This window comes from Mobula hypostoma, chromosome 10 (genome assembly GCF_963921235.1).
Source record: "Mobula hypostoma chromosome 10, sMobHyp1.1, whole genome shotgun sequence".
Classification (NCBI taxonomy): Eukaryota; Metazoa; Chordata; class Chondrichthyes; order Myliobatiformes; family Myliobatidae; genus Mobula; species Mobula hypostoma.
This window is the reverse complement of record NC_086106.1, coordinates 101499792-101520222: the sequence shown is the minus strand read 5'-3', so window position 1 is coordinate 101520222 and position 20431 is coordinate 101499792. Positions and strand designations below refer to the sequence as shown.

At 40.7% G+C, this 20431-nt stretch overlaps 1 protein-coding gene across 6 annotated transcripts in view; it reads left to right on the top strand.

The window, feature by feature from the left end:
- stag2b (STAG2 cohesin complex component b) overlaps nt 1-20431 on the top strand; it is a 176725-nt gene that overhangs the window by 120084 nt on the left and 36210 nt on the right. For all 6 annotated transcript variants that reach the window (XM_063060945.1, XM_063060944.1, XM_063060942.1 and 3 more), the window contains 3 exons: nt 5177-5247; nt 18032-18119; nt 18250-18330. In XM_063060945.1, coding sequence (XP_062917015.1) covers nt 5177-5247; nt 18032-18119; nt 18250-18330 — 240 coding nt within the window. The remainder of the gene's footprint in view (nt 1-5176; nt 5248-18031; nt 18120-18249; nt 18331-20431) is intronic.

Below are 20431 nucleotides of genomic sequence, written 5' to 3'. Positions count from 1 at the left end.
GTATGCATCACGGAATTATGGCTGGAAGATTACGTCTGGGAGCTTAATGTCCAAGGATACACATATTGAAATGTTAAGCAGGAATGCAGAGGGGGTAGTGTTGCTCTGTTGTAAAGGAATGAAATAAAATTATTAGAAATGGCATAGGGTCGGAAGCTATTGAATCATTGTAGATAGAGCAAAGGAACTACAAGGGTAGAAAGAACCTGATGGTAGTTGTATACAGAGCCCCCCAAAAACTAGTAAGCCTACAAGCTACAAAAGGGCAATGTTACAATAGTCATGGGGGACTTCAATATGCAGGTAGATTGGGAAAATAAGGTTGGTGCTGGATGACAGGAAGGGGAAGACAACAGAGCAGCAATGGCTGGAATTTCTGGAAGCAATTCGGAAGGCACGGGATACATACATCCCAAAGAGGATGATGTATTCTAGAGGAAAGATGACACAACTGAGCTCTAGTTAAAGTTAAAGGTTGGTAATTAAGTTACAGTATAACAAAGGTAAATTCATTGTCTATGGTATATCGTGGCATGCGATGACGTCACCGCCGGTTTCACCGCGTCTTGTGTGTAACTTCCGGTTCGGAGAAGGTGTAGAGGTGGGTGCCATGCGTGCAGCATGATCGTGAGGAGTTCAGTTTCTACCCACAAAGAAACATAGAAGCATTGCCTTTTCACCATGCGATGTTAATGTGGAAGAGTGCACAGTAAATGGTTAACCTTACTATGACTCTGTCTTCATTGGCTTTGGTTTAACTTGGTGTTTAGTCAGAGTTTCAACACACTGCACAAGAACACTACAGTGAAAAGGCGTAATCATTAGACGTTTGACAAGTGGTACGATGGCTTTGCGATCAAGCACCAAGTCGCTTACACTCAGCGCCAAGAGCAGTAGGATATCGACAAGTGTGGCTGCCCTCGCAAGAGCTAAAGCAGAAGCCGCCAAGGTGCGAGCATCATACGCTAACCAAGAAGCAAAACTGAAAATGGAAAAGACTGCCGGAGAAGCGGAAAACCAGTTGGAAAAGGCAAGGATAGAAACAGAGTTAGAAGTGCTGATGCTACAGTGAGAAGCTGATGAGGCGGCAGTGGAAGCACAAGTGTTGGAAAATGCTGGAAAATGCACGTTCTAGACGAAGTGGAAGATCTATGTCAGAAAGGGCCACATTGGAACGCACTAGCGAATATGTCCAATCTTAAATTGATATGCAGATTCATTCTCCCTCTCCATACTTGCCTGTTGGTATCCCATCTCACGTGAAATCACAGGGAAGCTTCGTTGCATCGCGTCCACAATTGTGACTTTGCCACAAACTCAAGTATGAAAGGGCTGACCACGAATGCTTCTTGACAACAAACTTACCAGGTCCGGCGAGATCAGAGACAAAGGCCGAAGTCAGAACATCAAATCCCATCATGAGCGTACATGCTCAGTCATATGTTCCCCAACATATTCCCCCAGCTGGCACGCCACCTGCATCAGAACCCTTGGCACAGTATTTAGCGCGATGAGACCTCGTCAATTCAGGACTGTACCAGTTTGACGATAAGCCTGAAAATTACCATGCATGGTACTCCTCATTCACCAGTGCCAATGGCGGAGTCCAGCTCTCAGCAACGCGAGAGTTGGACCTTATGACTAAATGGCTGGGAAAGGAATCAAGTGAACAGGTGAAACGCATATGCTCAATGTACATCAACAACCCCAAGCTAGCCTTACACAAAGCATGCGAGAAACTTCGGGACTGCTATGCGGCCCCTGAAATTATTGAGAGGGCGCTATTTCAACGGCTGGACAATTTTCCTAGGGTGTCATCCAGGGACCACACTGAATTACAAGAACTCGGACATTTACTCATGGAGATTCAAGGTGCTAAAGAAGACGGCGATTTAACTGGCCTGTCGTATCTGGATACCTCACGCGGAGTTGGACCAATTGTGGACAAGCTTCCATTTGGGCTGCAGGAAAAATGGGTGTCTATTGGCTCAGAGTACAAGGAAGAGAACGGTGGTCGATTCCCTCCCTTTGAGTATTTTAGTAGGTTTGTGTGCAAGGAGGCGAAGAGGCAAAAGGACTCTAGCTTCATGAATCAAGGCAGCGCCACAACTCACACCAACCCAGTCACACCCATTTATAACAATTTTGTCATCAATAAACCCATCTTAGTGCATAAAACCGAAGTGTCTGCAATCAACAATGACCCTAGCAAGAATTGTCCATTGCACAACAAACCCCATCCCCTCAAAAAATGCAGAATGTTTCAAAACAAACCCTTTGATGAAAGAAAGGCCCTTCTCAAGGCAAAAAGAATATATTTTAAGTGCTGTTCCTCTACCTCCCACCTTGCTAAAGAGTGTACGTTCCCTGTAAAGTGCTCGGAATGTAACAGCACTAATCACGATGGGGCCATGCATCCCGGCCCATCACTGCTAACAGCCAAGGCTCCTCCACTCCCACAAGAGGATGGCGGGGAGGAAGAGCATCACTTTGAAACAACTATTGTCAGCTCGAACTGCGCAGAAGTTTGCAGTCCAGGTCAGTGGAGCCATTCGTGCTCAAAGATCTGCCTCACTAAGGTATACCCTAAGGGAGCCAAAGACAAGGCCATCAAAGCCTATGTAATTCTGGACAACCAGAGCAACCGCTCACTAGTGAGACCAGAGTTCTTCAAGTTGTTCAGCGTAAAGGGTAATCCAGTCCCATACTACCTCAGAACTTGCTCTGGCATCGCAGAAACATATGACAGGAAGGCAGAAGGCTTCCAGATTGAGTCGCTGGATGGCAAAGTCGTCATCGGTCTCCCTCCACTCTTGAGAGTGCAATGAGATCTTAAATAACTGATCCGAGGTTCCGACGCCAAGCGCAGTGCTACACCAGCCCCATCTCCACCACATTGCTAAGCATATCCCAGAACTGAATCCAGAAGCAGAAATACTCCTGCTACTCGGAGGAGACGTTCTTAGGGTGCACAAAGTCAGGCAGCAGGTCAATGGACCACACAACGCCACCTTCGCCCAATGTCTGGATCTGGGCTGGGTTGTGATAGGAGAGGTGTGCCCTGGCAAAGTGCACAAACCGACAGTTAACACATTCAAGACTAACGTGCCAGAAAGAGGCTTCCATTCAATTTCTCAGCCTTCCATAAGTGTTACGTGTGTCAAAGAAGTACAACAAAGGCAGGAGCATAGTAAAGAAACTAAGACGACACTGGGACAGTCAGTCTTCGCTCAGACTAAGCACGATAATAAACTTGCTCCATCGGTGGAAGACGCCATCTTCTTAAAAATAATGGAGACAAAGGTCTTTAGAGATGAAGCAAACAACTGGGTTGCTCCACTACTGTTCAGAGAACCATGCTAGGGCTTGCCAAACAACAAAGAGCAGGCAGTCGTCTGGTTCACATCTTTACAACGAACCCTGAAAAGGAAACCTGAGAACAGTTACAGAGGTTGTTCTACTTCTACCTGAAAACTGATTTAGAGACTAAAGTTCTATACCATGCTTATAGTGACCTTACAAAGGTCAGGCAGGGAGTGTGTTGCCCTTCAGGCATTTATTTGTCTTTGTTGGGTCTACGTTTTAAATGATTTGTTTGTAACTATTTTCTAGTTAAAGTTAAAGGTTGGTAATTAAGTTACAGTATAACAAAGGTAAATTCATTGTCTACGGTATATCGTGGCATGCGATGACGTCACCTCCGGTTTCGCTGTGTCTTGTGTGTAACTTCCGGTTCGGAGAAGGTGTAAAGGTGGGTGCCATGCGTGCAGCATGATCGTGAAGAGCTCTGTTTCTACCCACAAAGAAACATTATAGAAGCAACGCCTTTTCACAGTGCGATGTTAATGTGGAAGAGTGCACAGCAAATGGTTAACTTTACTACAACTGTCTTCATTGGCTCCGGTTTAACTTGGTGTTTAGTCAGAGTTTCAACACACTGCACGAGAATACTATAAGGGCATACAACAGAGCAAAGATTAATGGAAGTTAGAGGATTTGGAAGCTTTTTGAAAACCAACAGAAGACAACTAAGAAAAGTCATTAAGAAGGTAAAGGTGGAATACGAAAGTAAGCTAACCAATAATATTAAAGAGGATACTAAAAGTTTCCTCAGATACATAGAATGAGGGGCAACCTAATTGAAACCTATTGAATGGTGAAAGGCCTTGATAGAGTGGGTGTGGAGAGAATGTTTCCTCTGGTGGGAGAGTCTTAAGACCAGAGGACACAGCCTCAGAATAGAGGGATGTCCTTTTAGAATAGGGATGAGGAATTTCTTTAGTCAGAGGGTGGTGAATTTGTGGAATTCTTTGCCACAGGCAGCTGTGGAGGCCAAGTCTTTGTGTATATTTAAGGCAAAGTGGATAGATTCATGACTGGTCAGGGCATGAGGAGATACAGGGAGAAAGCAGGAGATTGAGGTTGAGAGTAGATCAGCCATGATGAGATGGTGGAACAGACTCAATGGGCCCAATGGCCTAGCTCTGCTCCTACATCTTATGGCCTTATACATAAGTTAGCAGCAGTTTCAAGCAAAGATGTGACGAATTATGAGATTGTGAATCATGGGAGTTGGTCAAATATATTCATTGCCTTTATCCCATATAAATAACAGTCCTGATCTAAACTGTATTTTAAGATCTTGCTGGAATTGCATTTTTATTTTCATTTTCTCCCACAGAAATTTAAGATGGCTGTTAATATACGTACCCATTTATATGCCTGTCCACTTTTTGGGGCCAGGAACAATACTTTAAACCTTTTAAGTATTAGGTCGGCATGAATCTACTTATAATTCACTGTGATATCACAAGAAGGCAAATAGAGTGAAATCAGATTCAAAGCTGGAACAAAAGGATAGAAAAATTAGAGAAGCAAGAGGCTGCAGCTGCTGGAATCTGGAACCGAAACAAACTGCTGGAGGTAAAGAGATAGTGGACATTATGGGTCAAGACTGCTTCAGGACAGTAGAAGGTTTGGATTGAGGGAAGTGATAACAAAGAAGACTTTATATATAGGAGCGTTATTCAGCAGTGTAGGCTCCTATTTCTTAATTAGAACACAGCAGTGGCATGATCTGAACAAATGCAGTATCATTAGGTGGCTACATATGCTATTATGAGTATGAAGAGTAATAATTTTAATATGTGTTTACTAAATGTTGATACTGGAACAGGATGAAGAACTTGATGAGGATGATGCTTACCAGGTCTTGTCTACATTGAAAAGGATCACTGCATTTCACAAGTAAGAACTGTTTTCTGTATGTTGTTGCACATGCTGCATAATGTACAAACATGCTGTTTTTTTGAAAAATGAGTGCAAATTGTTGAGCAATTAAGAATCTTAACATGGGAAAATTTCTATTAAGGATTGAATCAACTTGCATTTGCGAAGTGAACTAACTTTGATAGTTTAGTGATGTAAAAACTACTTTCATTTGATTGGCAGGGCATCAGATATTGAAAGCATTGCTTTGCATAGATGGAACTTAAAGACTGCACATGTTGAGCTTATCCCGTTTTTCTGAGTTAATATGTTAATATCTTTTAATAGAAAATTCCCTAGAATATAGAACAATTCCCATAGGTTGGGATGTTACAAATATAAGGAGGAAGAGGAGAACATGGAGCTTTAAACGAGCACAGCTATCGTTAGTCATAGGGAAAAGTTTAAAATCTGATATGAAGGTAGTGGCACCAGAGCTGGCAGAAAATAATCATGTGTTCAGGTGGGGTGAACATGACATTATGAAAGGGAAATTGTATTTGAGAATATCTGTTAGAACTATTGAGAAAAGCAAAATTGATGATGGAGTGAATAATTAAATTAAATGATGTGTGCTTGGATTCTTGGAAGGTTTTCATCATGCTGCATTAGGTTTAATTAATAAAATTGGAGAACATGGTTTGAGGGTAATGAACTGGCATAGATTGTGAATTGGTAGTGGTCAGAAAACAGGAATAAATGGGCTTCCGGATTAGGGGACTGTTTCAAATGACCTGCTGCATTGATCTATCTGGGGTTCAAATGCACTAATTGGTATCAGTGATAAATTGGGTTACAATATGGATTTGGAGTGCAAAACAGTTTCATAGAATATAGGCAGACTTAGTGAATGTGCAAAGTTAGGGCAAATGGAAATTAATATGAGGAAATTATGAGACTGTCGACTTTGGTATTAAAAATAGAAAGGCAAGGCACTTTTTAATTTATGAGACAAAGGTGTTTGTGCTCAGATGGACCAGGGTGTCTTTGCACATAAGTCACAGAAAATTAACATGCAGGGAGAAAGCAATTCAAAAGTAAATAGTATTGCTCGTCTTCGCTGCAAGAAGATTTGGGTACAAGAGTATAAACCATAATCCAACCTTTGGACAAAACCGGGAATGTTCTATGGAAAGACATTCTTATGATGGAGAAAGTACTAAGAAGGCTGGGATAATGTATTTTATTTTACACGGGACACAAACTTATAGTATAGCATTGTTTTATTTCCTTGCGTTTGTTATTGAATTATGTAAAGTAATATTTGTACTAGATGAAATTGTTTATTTTGGTTTTTGTAAAAAGGTCCTATTTTTTAAATTGGGTCTTTCAAATGTGTTACTTAGATGATGGTGCATAGTAAATGTTAAAATGATTGGATTTTAAATGGATTTCTTTACATAATATTATATAATTAACCTATTTCACAAAATAAATTAGGAAGAGTTGACCTAGTTCCCTACTTCTATGTAATAGTTTAACCCTTCTGTTATTTTATTGCTTTTCATAGCTTTTCCTTTAAATGTAAATAGAAAATTCTGAGAAGGGTTCCCAGGGTAGCAATCAAGGGACAGGTTCTTTTGAAAAAGCTGTACACACTGCTATAATATTTCTGTGCTCCTGAGCAGATATAGTAATGTTATTTTGTTCCATCTACCTTACAATAAAGGCCAGCATTTTCCCCTTCATTTCTAATTACTTTCTGCATCTTAAAGTTCAGTAATATGCAATATTTGAGGCAGTATAATTTGCAGTTTCTTTCCGCTTAGTCTGTGTATTCTCATGTATACAGCAATCTCATGTTTCCAAGTTTTACTTCATCTGCTGATACTTTGCTCATCTACAGCTCATCTTTGTGTATTGTAAGCAAATTTGATTGCAGCACATTGGATCCATTCATATAAATGCAACATGTAAACAGCTAATTCCCCAGAACTATCCCCTGTCACATCCTACTGGTTGCAGCTGTTAACTTGGAATTGATCTATTTACCCCAGTTCTTTCTCCTCAGCCAGTTTAATCTGATGTCCCCAAATTCATTGGCTCCTTTCTTCGTGTTCAAATTTTTTGACATCTGACTGTTCATATGTACGACCAAATGAAACAAAGTTCCTCTGGACAGCAGTGCACCAACAAAACATATTTCACACACAGCACATAAACCAAAATATTACTGTAAATAAGTTAATAAAATATAATTTAAAGTGCATATGGTGCACAGTAGATTAAATGGCTTACTGTCCTAGTGATGGGACTTCAGTGGTGGCAGGGTATTCATTAGTTTCACAGCTAGAGGAAAGAAGCTGATAGCAAGTCTGGCAGTCCTTGTCCTGATGCTCCTGTTCCTCCTTCCTGATGGTAGGGATCTTCAACAATGACTCAGGCCCTTCATATACAACACTCCTGTTACATGTCACAAATAGGTGGAGAAAGGAGATTCTGGTCATTCTCTTAGCAGTTTTTACTACCCTCTGTAGGGTCTTGTGGTCCAGTGCCTTGCAGCTTCTGTAACTCATAATGATGCAGCCAGAGAGGACACTTGATGGTACTCCTGTAGAAGGTTGTTAGAATATGGGTGGGGAGTCTTGCATGCCTCAATCACCTCAGAAAGTGTTGATGCTGCTGTGCCTTTTTGACTGATGAGGTGGTGCTGTGAGTCCAGGTTTAAATTGTCTGTTATGTGTACACCAAGGAACTTTGTGCTCTATACTCTCTCCACAGCAGAGACATTGATGCTCAATGGAGAGTGGTCAATTTGTACGTTCCTGAAGTTCATAATCATCTCTTATGTCCGGTCCATGTTAAGACTCAGGTAGTTGTTCGCACATCATTTGACAAGCCTCTCTATGGCCTCTCAGTATATTGACTCAGTATTATTGCTGATGAGGCCAACCACAGTTGCACTGTATCATCAGTGAATTTGATAGTGCTTGAGCTGGATCTGGCAGTGCTGTCGTGAGCCAGTAGTGTGAACAGGAACAGGCTGAGCACAGGGTATTGTTGAGCACCAGTGCTCAGTATGATGAAGCTTAAGGTGTTGCTGGAAACTCGGACTGCGGACTGATTGGGCTCTTTCCGTCAAGAGATCCAAGATACAGTTACCGAAAAGGGTGTTGAGTTCCAGTGAGGACAGTCTTCCACCAGCCTCTTGGGATGATCATCTTAAGTGCTGAGCTGAAGTTGATGAAAGCAACCTGGTGTATGAAGCATCATTTTCCAGGTGGGACAGGCGGAGCGGAGGACCAAGGCTATGGCATCGTCGGTGCATGTGTTTGAGTGGTAGATGAACTGGAGAGGGTCCAATGTAGCTGGAAGGTGGGATTTTTTATGATCCATTCCCAACCGCTCAAAGCACTTCATGATTGTTGAGGTCACTTCCACTAGGCAGTAATGGTTTAGCTCAGTTACGATCACTCTCTTGGGCACTGGAACGATGATGGCTACCTTGAAGCCTGCAGGGACAGTGAACTGTTGCAAAGAGATATTAATGATGTCTGTAAAGATTTCTGTTAGCTGGGCCGCACAATCTTTCAGCACCCTACCAGCTATGTTGTCCAGCCTTGCAGCTTTGTGTGGTTTTACTCTGACTTGGATCTTCCATGCTTCGGCTGTGGTCAGACAGGGTGCGTGTTCCTTGGGAAGAGGGTGCATTCTGAAGTGTGTCACATCATTCATCACATCAAACCATACATTGAAGGCATTCAACCTATCAGGAAGGGTGTCATTGGTGGGCAGGTTGGTCTTGTAATCTGTTGTGGTTTGTGTACCTTGCCACATGAGCTGAGTGTCCCTGGTGTCTGTGAATTTTCTGTGAGTACTCCAGCTTTGCCGTCCTGATAGCGTGGTTCTTAGTGACCTTGGACAAGTCCCACCCCCCGATCTGAAGGCAGCGTCCTGATCCCGAAGCAATGCACGAACTCTGCAGTCAACCATGGTTTCTGATTTACCCTGGCAGTGTAGTGTTTAATCATAGTAATGTCCTCAATGCATTTGTAACTTTATTTTATTTGACACCTTTTGAGAATTAAAAGGTCACAAATCCTCAGTATTCACTTTACTCACTTCGCTGATTTCATCTAATAATTTTTGCCTATAGTTTATTGCCATTAGTTTTGCCTACTTTCTTAAACAGAGCTCTTCTATTTGCTGTTTTCCAATCTTAAAGGTTTCTTTCCAGAATATAGGTTCCCAACCATTTTTATGCCATGGACCCTTAACATCAACTGATGGTCTGTGGACCCAGGGTTGGGAACCCCTGCTCTAGAATGTAGGTCATTTTAGAATTTTGTAATTTTAGTCTTTATTCCTTTTGTCTTTTTAGTCTTTATTTAGTTTGCATGGTATTTTTAAATACTCTCTTTTGCCCTCAATTATCTATTATGGGAATGCTTTTCATATCTGCTTCAGTGAAGGTAGATGCAAAGAATTTGATCAGATCTCTGCCAGATTAATTCTTCAGGCTCATCCTCTAATGTGCAAAAGTTAGATTATTCTATTGTATACTTGAAGCTATTGTAATACGGTTCTGCTTTTCATGCTATTTTACTCTCATATTTTCATCCTTTTTAGTAAGCCTTTAGGTTTAAAAGCTTATCAGTCTTTTGGCCTGCTATTAATCTTTGGAATTGTACACTCAGTGGCCAGTTTATTAGGTACACCTGCACACCTGTTCATTAATGCAAATATCAATCAGCCAATCATGCGGTAGCAACTCAATGCAGTAAAGCATGCAGACATGGTCAAGAGGTATAGTTGTTCAGACCAACCATCCAAATGGGCAAGAAATGCGATTTAAGTGATGTTGACCATGTTGTTGCCAGATGGGGTAATTTTGAGTACTTCAGAAACTGCTGAGCTACTGGGATTTTTCCACACAACACTCTCTAGAGCAGTGTTTCCCAACCTTTTTCAGCCCAATGACCTCCCCCTCCCCCAAAGCACTTTCATACTTGCCAATGCCACCCTAAAGCACCTTCATACTTGCCAACACCCCTCTTAGGGACAATATACTTTTCTGCACCCCCATAGCGTAAAAACATGTCTATCATATGCTAACATGAGGAAAATGATTCTGCTTTAAATTTTCATTTGTCTTTAAACCTAGCTCACACAGTACCAATTCCCCTTACAGCAGCTTTGATAACAATGTGATCCTTCAGCTTGATGGTTTTTAGCAGGAGTTGAAATATTTGGTTTAAGTTGTGACAGCAAAAGTTCCCATGTGTAACAATGTCCGAGCGGTGTCTGGTTTTTATGAGATTGTAGTTCATTGCACTGAAGTCTTTTTCAACAAGGAAGGAGGACAGAAATGCAATGAAGAGCAATTTGGCTCTTCTCCAAAGACGAGAAAACTTTGTATGACAGAGTGCAGCCACATACCACAAAAATTGCCCTTTTTGAAAAGCATTTTTGCTTCTTCACCATTCTGAATTTCAATAATTTTTTCTTCCGTTAATGCCCCACCTCCCCCTCGTACCCTATCCGTTATTTATCTTTATACACACATTCTTTCTCTCACTCTCTTTTTTCTCCCTCTGTCCCTCTGACTATACCCCTTGCCCATCCTCTGGGTTTCCCCCCCCCCGTCTTTCTCCCTGGGCCTCCTGTCCCATGATCCTCTCATATCCCCTTTGCCAATCACCTGTCCAGCTCTTGGCTCCATCCCTCCCCCTCCTGTCTTCTATCATTTTGGATCTCCCCCTCCCACTTTCAAATCTCTTACTAACTCTTCCTTCAGTTAGTCCTGACGAAGGGTCTCGGCCTGAAACATCGACTGTACCTCTTCCTAGAGATGCTGCCTGGCCTGCTGCGTTCACCAGCAACTTTGATGTGTGTTGCTTGAATTTCCAGCATCTGCAGAATTCCTGTTGGTTGTCTACAAACTCTTCATCGTTATATTGTTGAAATATTCTGCTATTTAATGAATGAGTTTTAATTTTGTTGATAGCAGATTTTACAAGTCATGCTTGAAAGAAGTCACTGGTGGAGGGTTTTGGCAGCGAGATGTTGACAATGAATCACACAATGGATTGCAAACAGACTTGGAATTTCTTTTTTCCATATATGCCACTAAACCAGCATGGCGACCTGTCATATGTAGTACTCCATCTGTTGTACAAGAAATCATGTTCCTAATCAGAATACTTTTATCCTCAGTATACATTTTGAGCTCGTTATAGATTGATTCTCCATTGATTTTTTTTTTACTTTTTACAGGAGTATCACCATAAACTTTTCCATTTTTGATAAACCATACATATGCTATTAGCAATGCCTTCTTGCCTCACACAGTTCACTCATTCAGCTGTATTCCAAATTCTGTTTTTTGTAGCTCTGTGCATAGTTGATACTTAACAGCTTCACTTATTTTGTCAATATGATGAGCTGGAGTTAAGACTCAGAGGAATTGGTTTTAAAATACTGGTCTCCATTTTGGGAACAATGGTGTTCACTTCTGATCTATAAGAAAGTTGAGAGGGTGTACTTGACTTACCAGCTGTTAAATTGCATACAACAGGAATTCTGCAGATGCTGGAAATTCAAGCAACACACATCAAAGTTGTCTCGGCCTGAAACGTCGATTGTACCTCTTCCTGGAGATGCTGCCTGGCCTGCTGCGTTCACCAGCAACTTTGATGTGTGTTGTTAAATTGCATGAACTTGTTCAGTGCCATGAGTCAAGGGGAGCTGTTGGGCACTCTGGTTACTGTTACAAGAATCACCCCTCATAATAATGATCAGTGAGGCACAGAGAATCTGTAGTTACCGACAAGTAACTTATTGTTTCAACTAAAAGCACGTGGGTTCACGAACTGTCTCTGTGTGTAACCTACTAGAATTCATTGACAGTCCGTGAACAGACAATGAAGTGAAAAGGACATTACCCGGCAAAGGAGTCTACGCTGGCCAGGCATTCCTCGTGGTCCCGATCTCCACGTGTCCGCGGGGTCCTCCTTATCCACAATGGTTGGTCTCTGGATGCTGGAGAGTTATTGCCCCTGCGTATTTGGAGCTCCTGATGTTCCTCATCAATTGAACCATTGGATCTCCACCCCATTGGCTCAAGGTCGCCTGACCTACCTGGGTCACCTTCTTACTGCTCATTTTACAGGGCTACAGCCAACATTGTTTCAAGGCTCTGCCCACCCCAGCCTTGTGTATTGTGTCTTTACACTCTGACTGGTCCAAACCAGTGAAATGAGGCAACCCAGACAGAGTCTAACGAGATTACCGATTGCAGGTCTGGCATTTCACAAAACAAGTACTACTCCTTTGAGAAGGGTCTCAAGTATGTTGTTCTGATTAGATTGTCCCGAGTCAAGGATCAGTTCAGAGTCCATCCCTTTACATAACAAATGGCTACTTGTTTGAGAATGGTCTCAGGTTTAGCAGATCATTACCTGAAGCCTCCTGAGTCCACATTCAGTTGCTCTGATTAGATTATCCAAGAGCAAGAAACTGTTCAGAGTCCACAAAATGGGGGAAACAAAGTAACTTGTCTGCTTCCCCTGTCCTTGATCAGACTGCAGTTTTTTCTGGCCAACATTGCTAATTTATGTATCCCCAATAATGATTGTTTAGTTGGTAAGGTCGGATGAGATTGCCAAGTTTCAAACAAGTTGAGATGATGAGTGCTCACTGCCTGCAGAGCTATGTTTCTTCCTGTGTTCCAGTGCCTCATCCTTTTGTTTGGAAGTGCCTGCTCTACTAATGGTCAGTCAGGTGGGGGGGAGTGTTGAAGTTAGGGTGCTGCTTACCCCCCACTCCCCCCAAGAATCTTGAACGCCCTCCGGCGACTTCTATTTCCCCTAACTACCCTTTAGGACATGTAACCATCCCCTTTAGGAATCGCTGCTCTCGTGTTTACAGAGAATGGTGTCCACAGCAGCAGTTTTGTGAGCGAAAATACCTTGTTAACGAGAGAGGTTAGAGAAGAATAGGCAGACTGGTTTAAGCTGCCAGGAAGGCAACGGTAACTCAAGTAACTACACCTTACATCAGTGGTGTGCAGTAGAGCATCTCTGAATGCACAATACATCAAACCTTGAAGTGGATGGGCTACAGCAGCAGGAGACCACAAACATACAGTCAGGAGGTACCTAATAAAATGGTCTCTGAATGTATATCCCTATAAATTTGATGCTGTCCCATAAAGGCACTCAGTATTATTTAGCTACAATGGATTAAATAGCAGTCCTAAAGGATATATGTAGAACATTGACTTCTAATTGTATTCATCAAAAATGTTCAGTAAATTACATATTGCAATGAATTAGGTACTTTAGGATGATTTGTCTTTTAAACACTCATGATGAGGATACTCTAAATTGCGTAAAAGGCTTTTGCTAATATGTCAAAGATTCTTTCAGTGCAAAATACAGAACTATTAGAAATGCAGACAGAACTTCATGATCAATAATACCCACTTTATGGATGAGTACTTGTATATCTGCAGGAAAACAATGTCTTGCCTCAAATTATGTTGTTTCCAATACTGTCTAGTTTTCTTCAACAATATTCTCTCTTGGTTTTTCCTGTATCTTTTATTGACACCAACCGTAAAACCTATTTAATGCTGTCAAGAATGCATATATCTGTGATTTCGAAGTTATTGTCAAGTTCACTGATTTTAAAGTCCTCTTACCTGCAAGAGACATTTCTGGAATCAACTAGGTACAGTAGGCAGGATTGAGCCAGTCTGATTTCCCTCGTGATATAAAATTGATCCTGCTTGTAACATGAATTAAATATTGATGGGTTATCCTTCTGGAATCGGTAGTCCCAATAGCAGTTGATTTCCAGTCAGAATAAGGATGGGGTGGAGCTTTGTCTTTTATGAATGATGTAGATTTTTTTAAAAAGTTCTGACATACTCAGAATCTAAGTTTTGGAGGGTGAGGGAGAGCAGCCAGGTGTCTTGGTACATATTGGTACCAGTCACATAGAGAGGAAAAGCAAAGAGGTCCTGAAGAAAGAGTTTAGGGAGTGAGGCACAAAGCTGAGAAGTAGGACCTCTAGGGTAGTAATTTCTGGCTACCTGTGCCACATGCCAGTAACAGGATGATTTGGCAGATAAATGCATGGCTGAGAAGCTGGTGCAGGGGCAGGGCTTCAGGTTCTTGGATCATTGGGATTTCTTCTGGGGGAGGATGACGGGTACAAAAGTGACGGGTTGCACCTGAACCCAAAGACCAATATTCTCGCGGGCAGGTTTGTTAGAGCTGCTGGAGAGGGTTTAAACTAATTTAGCAGGGGTTGGGAACCAGAGTGAAGGGACTCAGGATAGGACGGATGGTAAAAAAGCAAAGATAATGTGCAGTTAGACTGGCAGGAGGGCTGGCAAATGATAGGACAAAGTTGTAGCCAGCAGGGTGAGTATCAGTGCATTAGTGATGCAGAATCAAAAAGGGTAGCAAATACAGTACTCGAAGTATCATGTCTCAGTGCACAGAGTATAAGAAATAAGGTGGATGATCTTGTTGCACTATTCTAGATCATCAGGTATAATGTTGTGGCTATCACTGAATCATGGCTGAAGGATGGTTGTAGTTGGGAGTTGAATGTCCAAGATTACATGTTATATCAGAGGGATAGAAAGATAGGCAGAGGGGGTGGCGTAGCTCTGCTGATAAAGAATGGCATCAAAGCAGTAGAAAGTAAAACCTTTTTCAAGTATGTTCAAAGAGATGAGAGTGAATATAGGACCAGTAGAAAATGAGACCAGAAAAATAATAATGGGGGGAGAGGGAGATGGCAGCTGAACTAAATGAGTATTTTGCATCAGTCTTTAGTGTGGAAGACCCTAGGAGTTTGCCAGAAGGTGAAGAGTCTGAGGGAAGAGAAGTGAGTGCAGTTACTAATACCAGGGGAGACGGTGCTCAAAAAGCTGAAGGACCTAAGCATACATAAATCACCCAGACCAGATGAACTGCACCCTCGGGTTCTGAAAATGGTTGTGGTAGAGACTGTAGAGGCGTTAGAAGTGATCTTTCAAAAATCATGCCAGCATGCCAGAGGACTGGAAAATTGGAAATGTCATCTCTTTAAAGGAAGAAGACAGCATGAAGGAAATTATAGAGCAGTTAGCCTGACCTCAGTGGTTGGAAAGATGTTGGCGTTGATTGTTAAGGATGAGGTTATGGTGTTCTTGGTGACACAGGACAAGATAGGACACAGTCAGCACGGTTTCCTGAAGAAAAATCTTGCCTGATGAACCTGCTGGAATTCTTTGAGGAGATTACAAGTAGGATAGATAAAGGGAATGAAGTAGATGTTGTATATTTGGACTTTGAGAAGGCCTTTGTCAAGTTGCCACACATGAGGCTGTTGACCAAGTATTACAGGAATGTTACTGACATGGTAGGAGACAGTGAGTGAGAATAAATGGATTTTTTTCTGATTGACTGCCAGTATCTAGTGGTGTTCTGCAGGGATCTGTATTGGAGCGACTTATTTTTATGCTATATATCAATGATTTGGATGATGGAATAGACGGTTTTGTCGCTAAGTTTGCAGATGATACGAAGATTGGTGGAGGGGCAGGTAGTGTTTAGGAAACAGGGAGACTGCAGGAGGAGTTAGACAGGTTAGGAGAATGGGCAAGAAAGTGGCAAATGAAATACAACTTCGGAAAATGCATGTTCATGCACTTTGGCAGTAGAAATAAATGTGCAGACTATTTTCTAAACGGGGAGAAAATCCAAAAATCTGCAGTGCAAAGGGACTCGGTAGTCCTTGTGCAGAACACCCTAAAGGTTAACTTGCAAGTTGCTTTGGTGGTGAGGAAGGCAAATGCAATGTTAGCATTCATTTCAAAAGGACTAGAATACAAGAGCAGGGATGTGATGCTGAAGCTTTTTAGGGCACCTGTGAGGCCTCACCTTCAGTATTGTGAACAGTTTTGGGCCCCTCATCTTAGAAAAGGTGTGATAGCATTGGAGAGGGTCCAGAGGAGGTTCACAAGAATGATTCCAGGAATGAAAGGGTTATCATATGAGGAACATTTGATGGATTTGGGTCTGTCCTCGCTGGAATTTAGATGATCGAGGGGATCTCATTGAAACCTTTCTAATGTTGAAAGGCCTTGACAGTGTAGATGTGGAAAGGATGTTCCCCATGGTGGGAGAGTCTAGGCCAACAAGGCACAGCCTCAGGGTAGAGGGGCATCCATTTAAAACAGATGCAGCGTAATTTCTTTAGCCAGAGGGTGGTTAATTTGTGGAATTTATTACCACAGGCATCTGTGAAGGTCAGGTGTACTTAAGGCAAGGCAATGTCTTGACAGGACACTGCATCAAAGGTTACAGGCAGAAGGCTGGGGAGCGGGGCTGGGGGTTGGGGGAGAGGATCAGCCATGATTGAATGGTGGAGAAGACTTGATGGGCCAAATGGTCTAATTCTGCCCCTATGTCTTATGATCTAAATGCTCTTAGTTTAATGGTTTTTATGAAAATAAAAGACAAAACCTACTGAAAGCAAAAACACAAATTAAAAAAAAATTCAAGACAAGTTAAATTTTTCAGTTTGCTTTCTTTTCCTGTTGCCTCACATCAGTGCCCTGAATGCTGCACTGAAGCGTCCCAATAGCTGTGTGCTCTTCTGAATTCCATGAACGGGCAAGCAGTAGAATCAATCCTGAGTCTCTCAATAAGTCCCAGACTCAGTTTTTGTGGAATTACTGGCCACAACAAGTAAAATCTAGACCAGCAGAATGTAATAACAGCATTGTGCTAAATTTAATAAATCTTGGATAGTTGGAATAGTTTTTATTCTTCTATTCCACTGCTTTCACTTCTGAACAGTCCTCTCAAATGCTAAGAAATGAACTCTTGATCTCCCATTCTGACATTTACACTTTGTGTACCTGTAGTGTACTCTCTCTGTAACAATAACATTATATTCTGTATTGTTTTTATTTTAACTACATCTAAGTACTTAAGCATGGAATGATCTATCTGAATTCTATCCAAACCAGAGCTTTTCACTCTATCTTGGTACATGTGACAGTAATAAACCAATACAGACGATAAAAATGAGAAAATTTGCAGATGCTGAATATCCAGAGCAACACACACCAAATGCTGGAGGAACTCAGCAGGCCAGGCCGCATCTATGGGAAAAAAAATACAGTTGACATTTTGTGCTGAGACCCTTCATCAGGACGTGTTTGTTATATATTTTGTCTCCTTAGAGTGTAGAAGGAATGAGTTCACAAGAATGCTACTAGAATTGCTTTATAACTATCAGGAAAATCTGGGCAGACTTGCATGATTTTTTTTTAAAGAAAACTCTTAGTTCAGACCAAAAGAAGAGAACATAAGATGTCCTCGAACAAGAAAATAAGAAATTTCTGAACTCCATGTTTACGTGCAGTAATTGAAAACTGTAGAGGAAATACATTTAGAGTATAGTCTAATAAGAAGGGTCTATAAAAGTATAAACAGATCTGTGAATGGTTGAGGTAAACTGAAATGTCATCGGTGACCTGCAAAGAGTATAAAGCAGTGTTGGCCAATTTCATAATAAACCTGATTCTGATCTATCTAATTAGTGTTTTAAAAACAAACAGGAAAAAAATTAATTTTGCTTTAACAAAAAAATTAATTCCCTATAGTGCTGTATTCTCTCCTCACTCTTTCCTTTGTCCTATTCTCAAACAACATCTGTGATTTTATTTTTCTCCCTGATCTGCAACCTAGTGTATTTCTTGTTTCAAGTGGCTTTCTAGAACTTATTGATAACTTTAAAATTATTGCTTTTTCAGTGCTCATGATCTTACAAGATGGGACTTGTTTGGCAGTAACTACAAATTGCTGAAGATTGGTACTGAAAATGGGGATATGCCAGAACAGGTATTTGTTTCATTTACTGATTTATAACAAACAATGCACAATTAACTTCATTGTGCTTTTAATGTCTGAATTGCTAACTTGCAGTATACATCTGTAAATTGAAAATATAAAATTTGTTTTTGCTTTTTAGATTGTTGTACATGCACTCCAGTGCACTCACTATGTAATCCTTTGGAACCTAGCAACTGTTTCTGAAGGCAGTTCCACAAAGGTACGCAAAAACAAAAGTAAATGAATTTCCTCATTAATAAATGCACTGAAACAGTAAAAAGTAACTAAGATACCTTGTAAAAGAAATAGTAAATTCCAAAATTCCAGTGTGGCAGAATGATTCTTCCTCTCTTTTTAAATGGTGTCCCAAATCTTAATTGATAAAGTAAGAGTACTAATTGAAAGTAGAAAATTTCAGTTGCCACTCCAGAATGTTCAGTTGATTTTGTAGTTTTGCATTCCAGCCTAACCTATGTGATATAAAGAACTCTTCACCAGGGTTGAATAATAGAGAGCTTTTGGGGAATACTATTCAGTTGGGTGTATCTGTGGTAAATAAAACAGTCAAATATTTTAGGTTATGACCTGTTACAAGAGTTGAAAATAGCTGCTTCTCACTCCACTGATGCTGCATCAGTTGCTGAGTATTTCTTGTAATTTTTAAAAAAATTTCGAATGTCTGATACCAACTGCAAATTGCCTCTGTTTCAGCCAAACAAGTTTGGCTAATTAATTTTAGAATTTATTATCTTCAAGTTAATCATCACATTTCCTTGAAGGAAACTTCAGAAACAAATTACTCATCTAAAAATATTTTAAAAATTTTTACATGGACTGAGAATGTATTCTGGTCATTTGTCAGCTAGCAATTGGAGAGGATACTCATGATGCATGAATGGACTTAGTCCAGCAGGAAAGAACAAGTACTTTGCTTCATCATGCTGGTCTTAACCAGCAAATTTTATTGTGGAATAGGAATGACTAAAATCTCAAACTCACTCTTTTCAAATTGAATAAATAGGCAAATATTTAACTATCAATTTTTTGATGAATTTTAATTTAATTTGCTGATCTTTGAAGTGTTACAGACTAGTTACCCAGTAATTTGACAGCTACAACTTTTTTATATAACCAGTTTAGAATTTGTCATGGTAACTTGCATTTATGGGGTGATGTTTTTCAAAGAACTGGAGTATACAGCATTTGGGTCGGTGCGGTTATTGATCTCCTTGCTCAGTTCAGGTTAGAAAGATATTAGAGAATTCTGGGTGTTTTTGGCAGTGCAGGGAAGCAAAATAATGCTGCTTCGTGGTGCTAAAGAGTTATGAGGAAAAAATGGTTTTGATCTTAAAAGATGATCTAATAAAAATATTCAAGGCAATTAATTTTAGAAAGGGCAAGTAGAGGAAAAATTAAACAAAGTTGGGGCGGCACAATAGCATAGTGGTTAGCACAACACTTTGTAGTACAGGCAAACGAGGTTCAATTCCTGCCACTGCCTCTAATGAGTTTACACATTGTCCCTGTAACTGTGTGGGTTTCCTTTGGGTGCTCCAGTCTCCTACAGTCCAAAGACGTACTGGTTGGTAGGTTCATTGATCAATTAAATCGGGATTGCTGGGCAGCGTGTTCATTGTATCTCAATAAGATAAAAATAAAATAATAGATGTTTACATAAATATATAGTGGGTTCTTCATCCATCAATGCATGAAATAGATTTATGGTTTAAATGCAGAATATCATAAAGTAGTTGAATACCACAGTGATCGTATCTCATCGTTTTGTCAAAATTTACGAGAAGCTGGCAGCAGTTCTGTGCCAGCCTGGTGATATTTACCCCTGCATATTTTGAGTTCTTGAACGAATATATAAATCACATTAATTGGTTGGATTATGTTGGCACATCTCTGGCAGTGGTCCAGTGCTGGAACTACAGCATGAAAATGCAGGATTCCTTAGTTTTATAGTTGGGAACCTGACTGCTGAATCTGTGCGGCAATCAGTCTTGCACAGGTTTAGCGAGGCAACTCAGTAAGATACTGAGAAGGTACATAAAAATTGAGATTTTTTAATGCTTTAAAATTAGTTGTGTACATTTTTAAGTGATTTTTTTTCTTTTCAAATCTTTTTATTATTATTATCTGAAATTAACACAAGTACATCAAAGTAAGCAACACTTACAATGTCTCAAGAAAAGAAAACATTATTTTAAAGATTGAAAAATTTTTGGTGATAATAAAAAAAACCCTACTACGCAAGAAAAAGTGGGGGCGGGGGAACCCCATTAGGTCTTCAACCCCGGAGCCATGCGTCATACAAA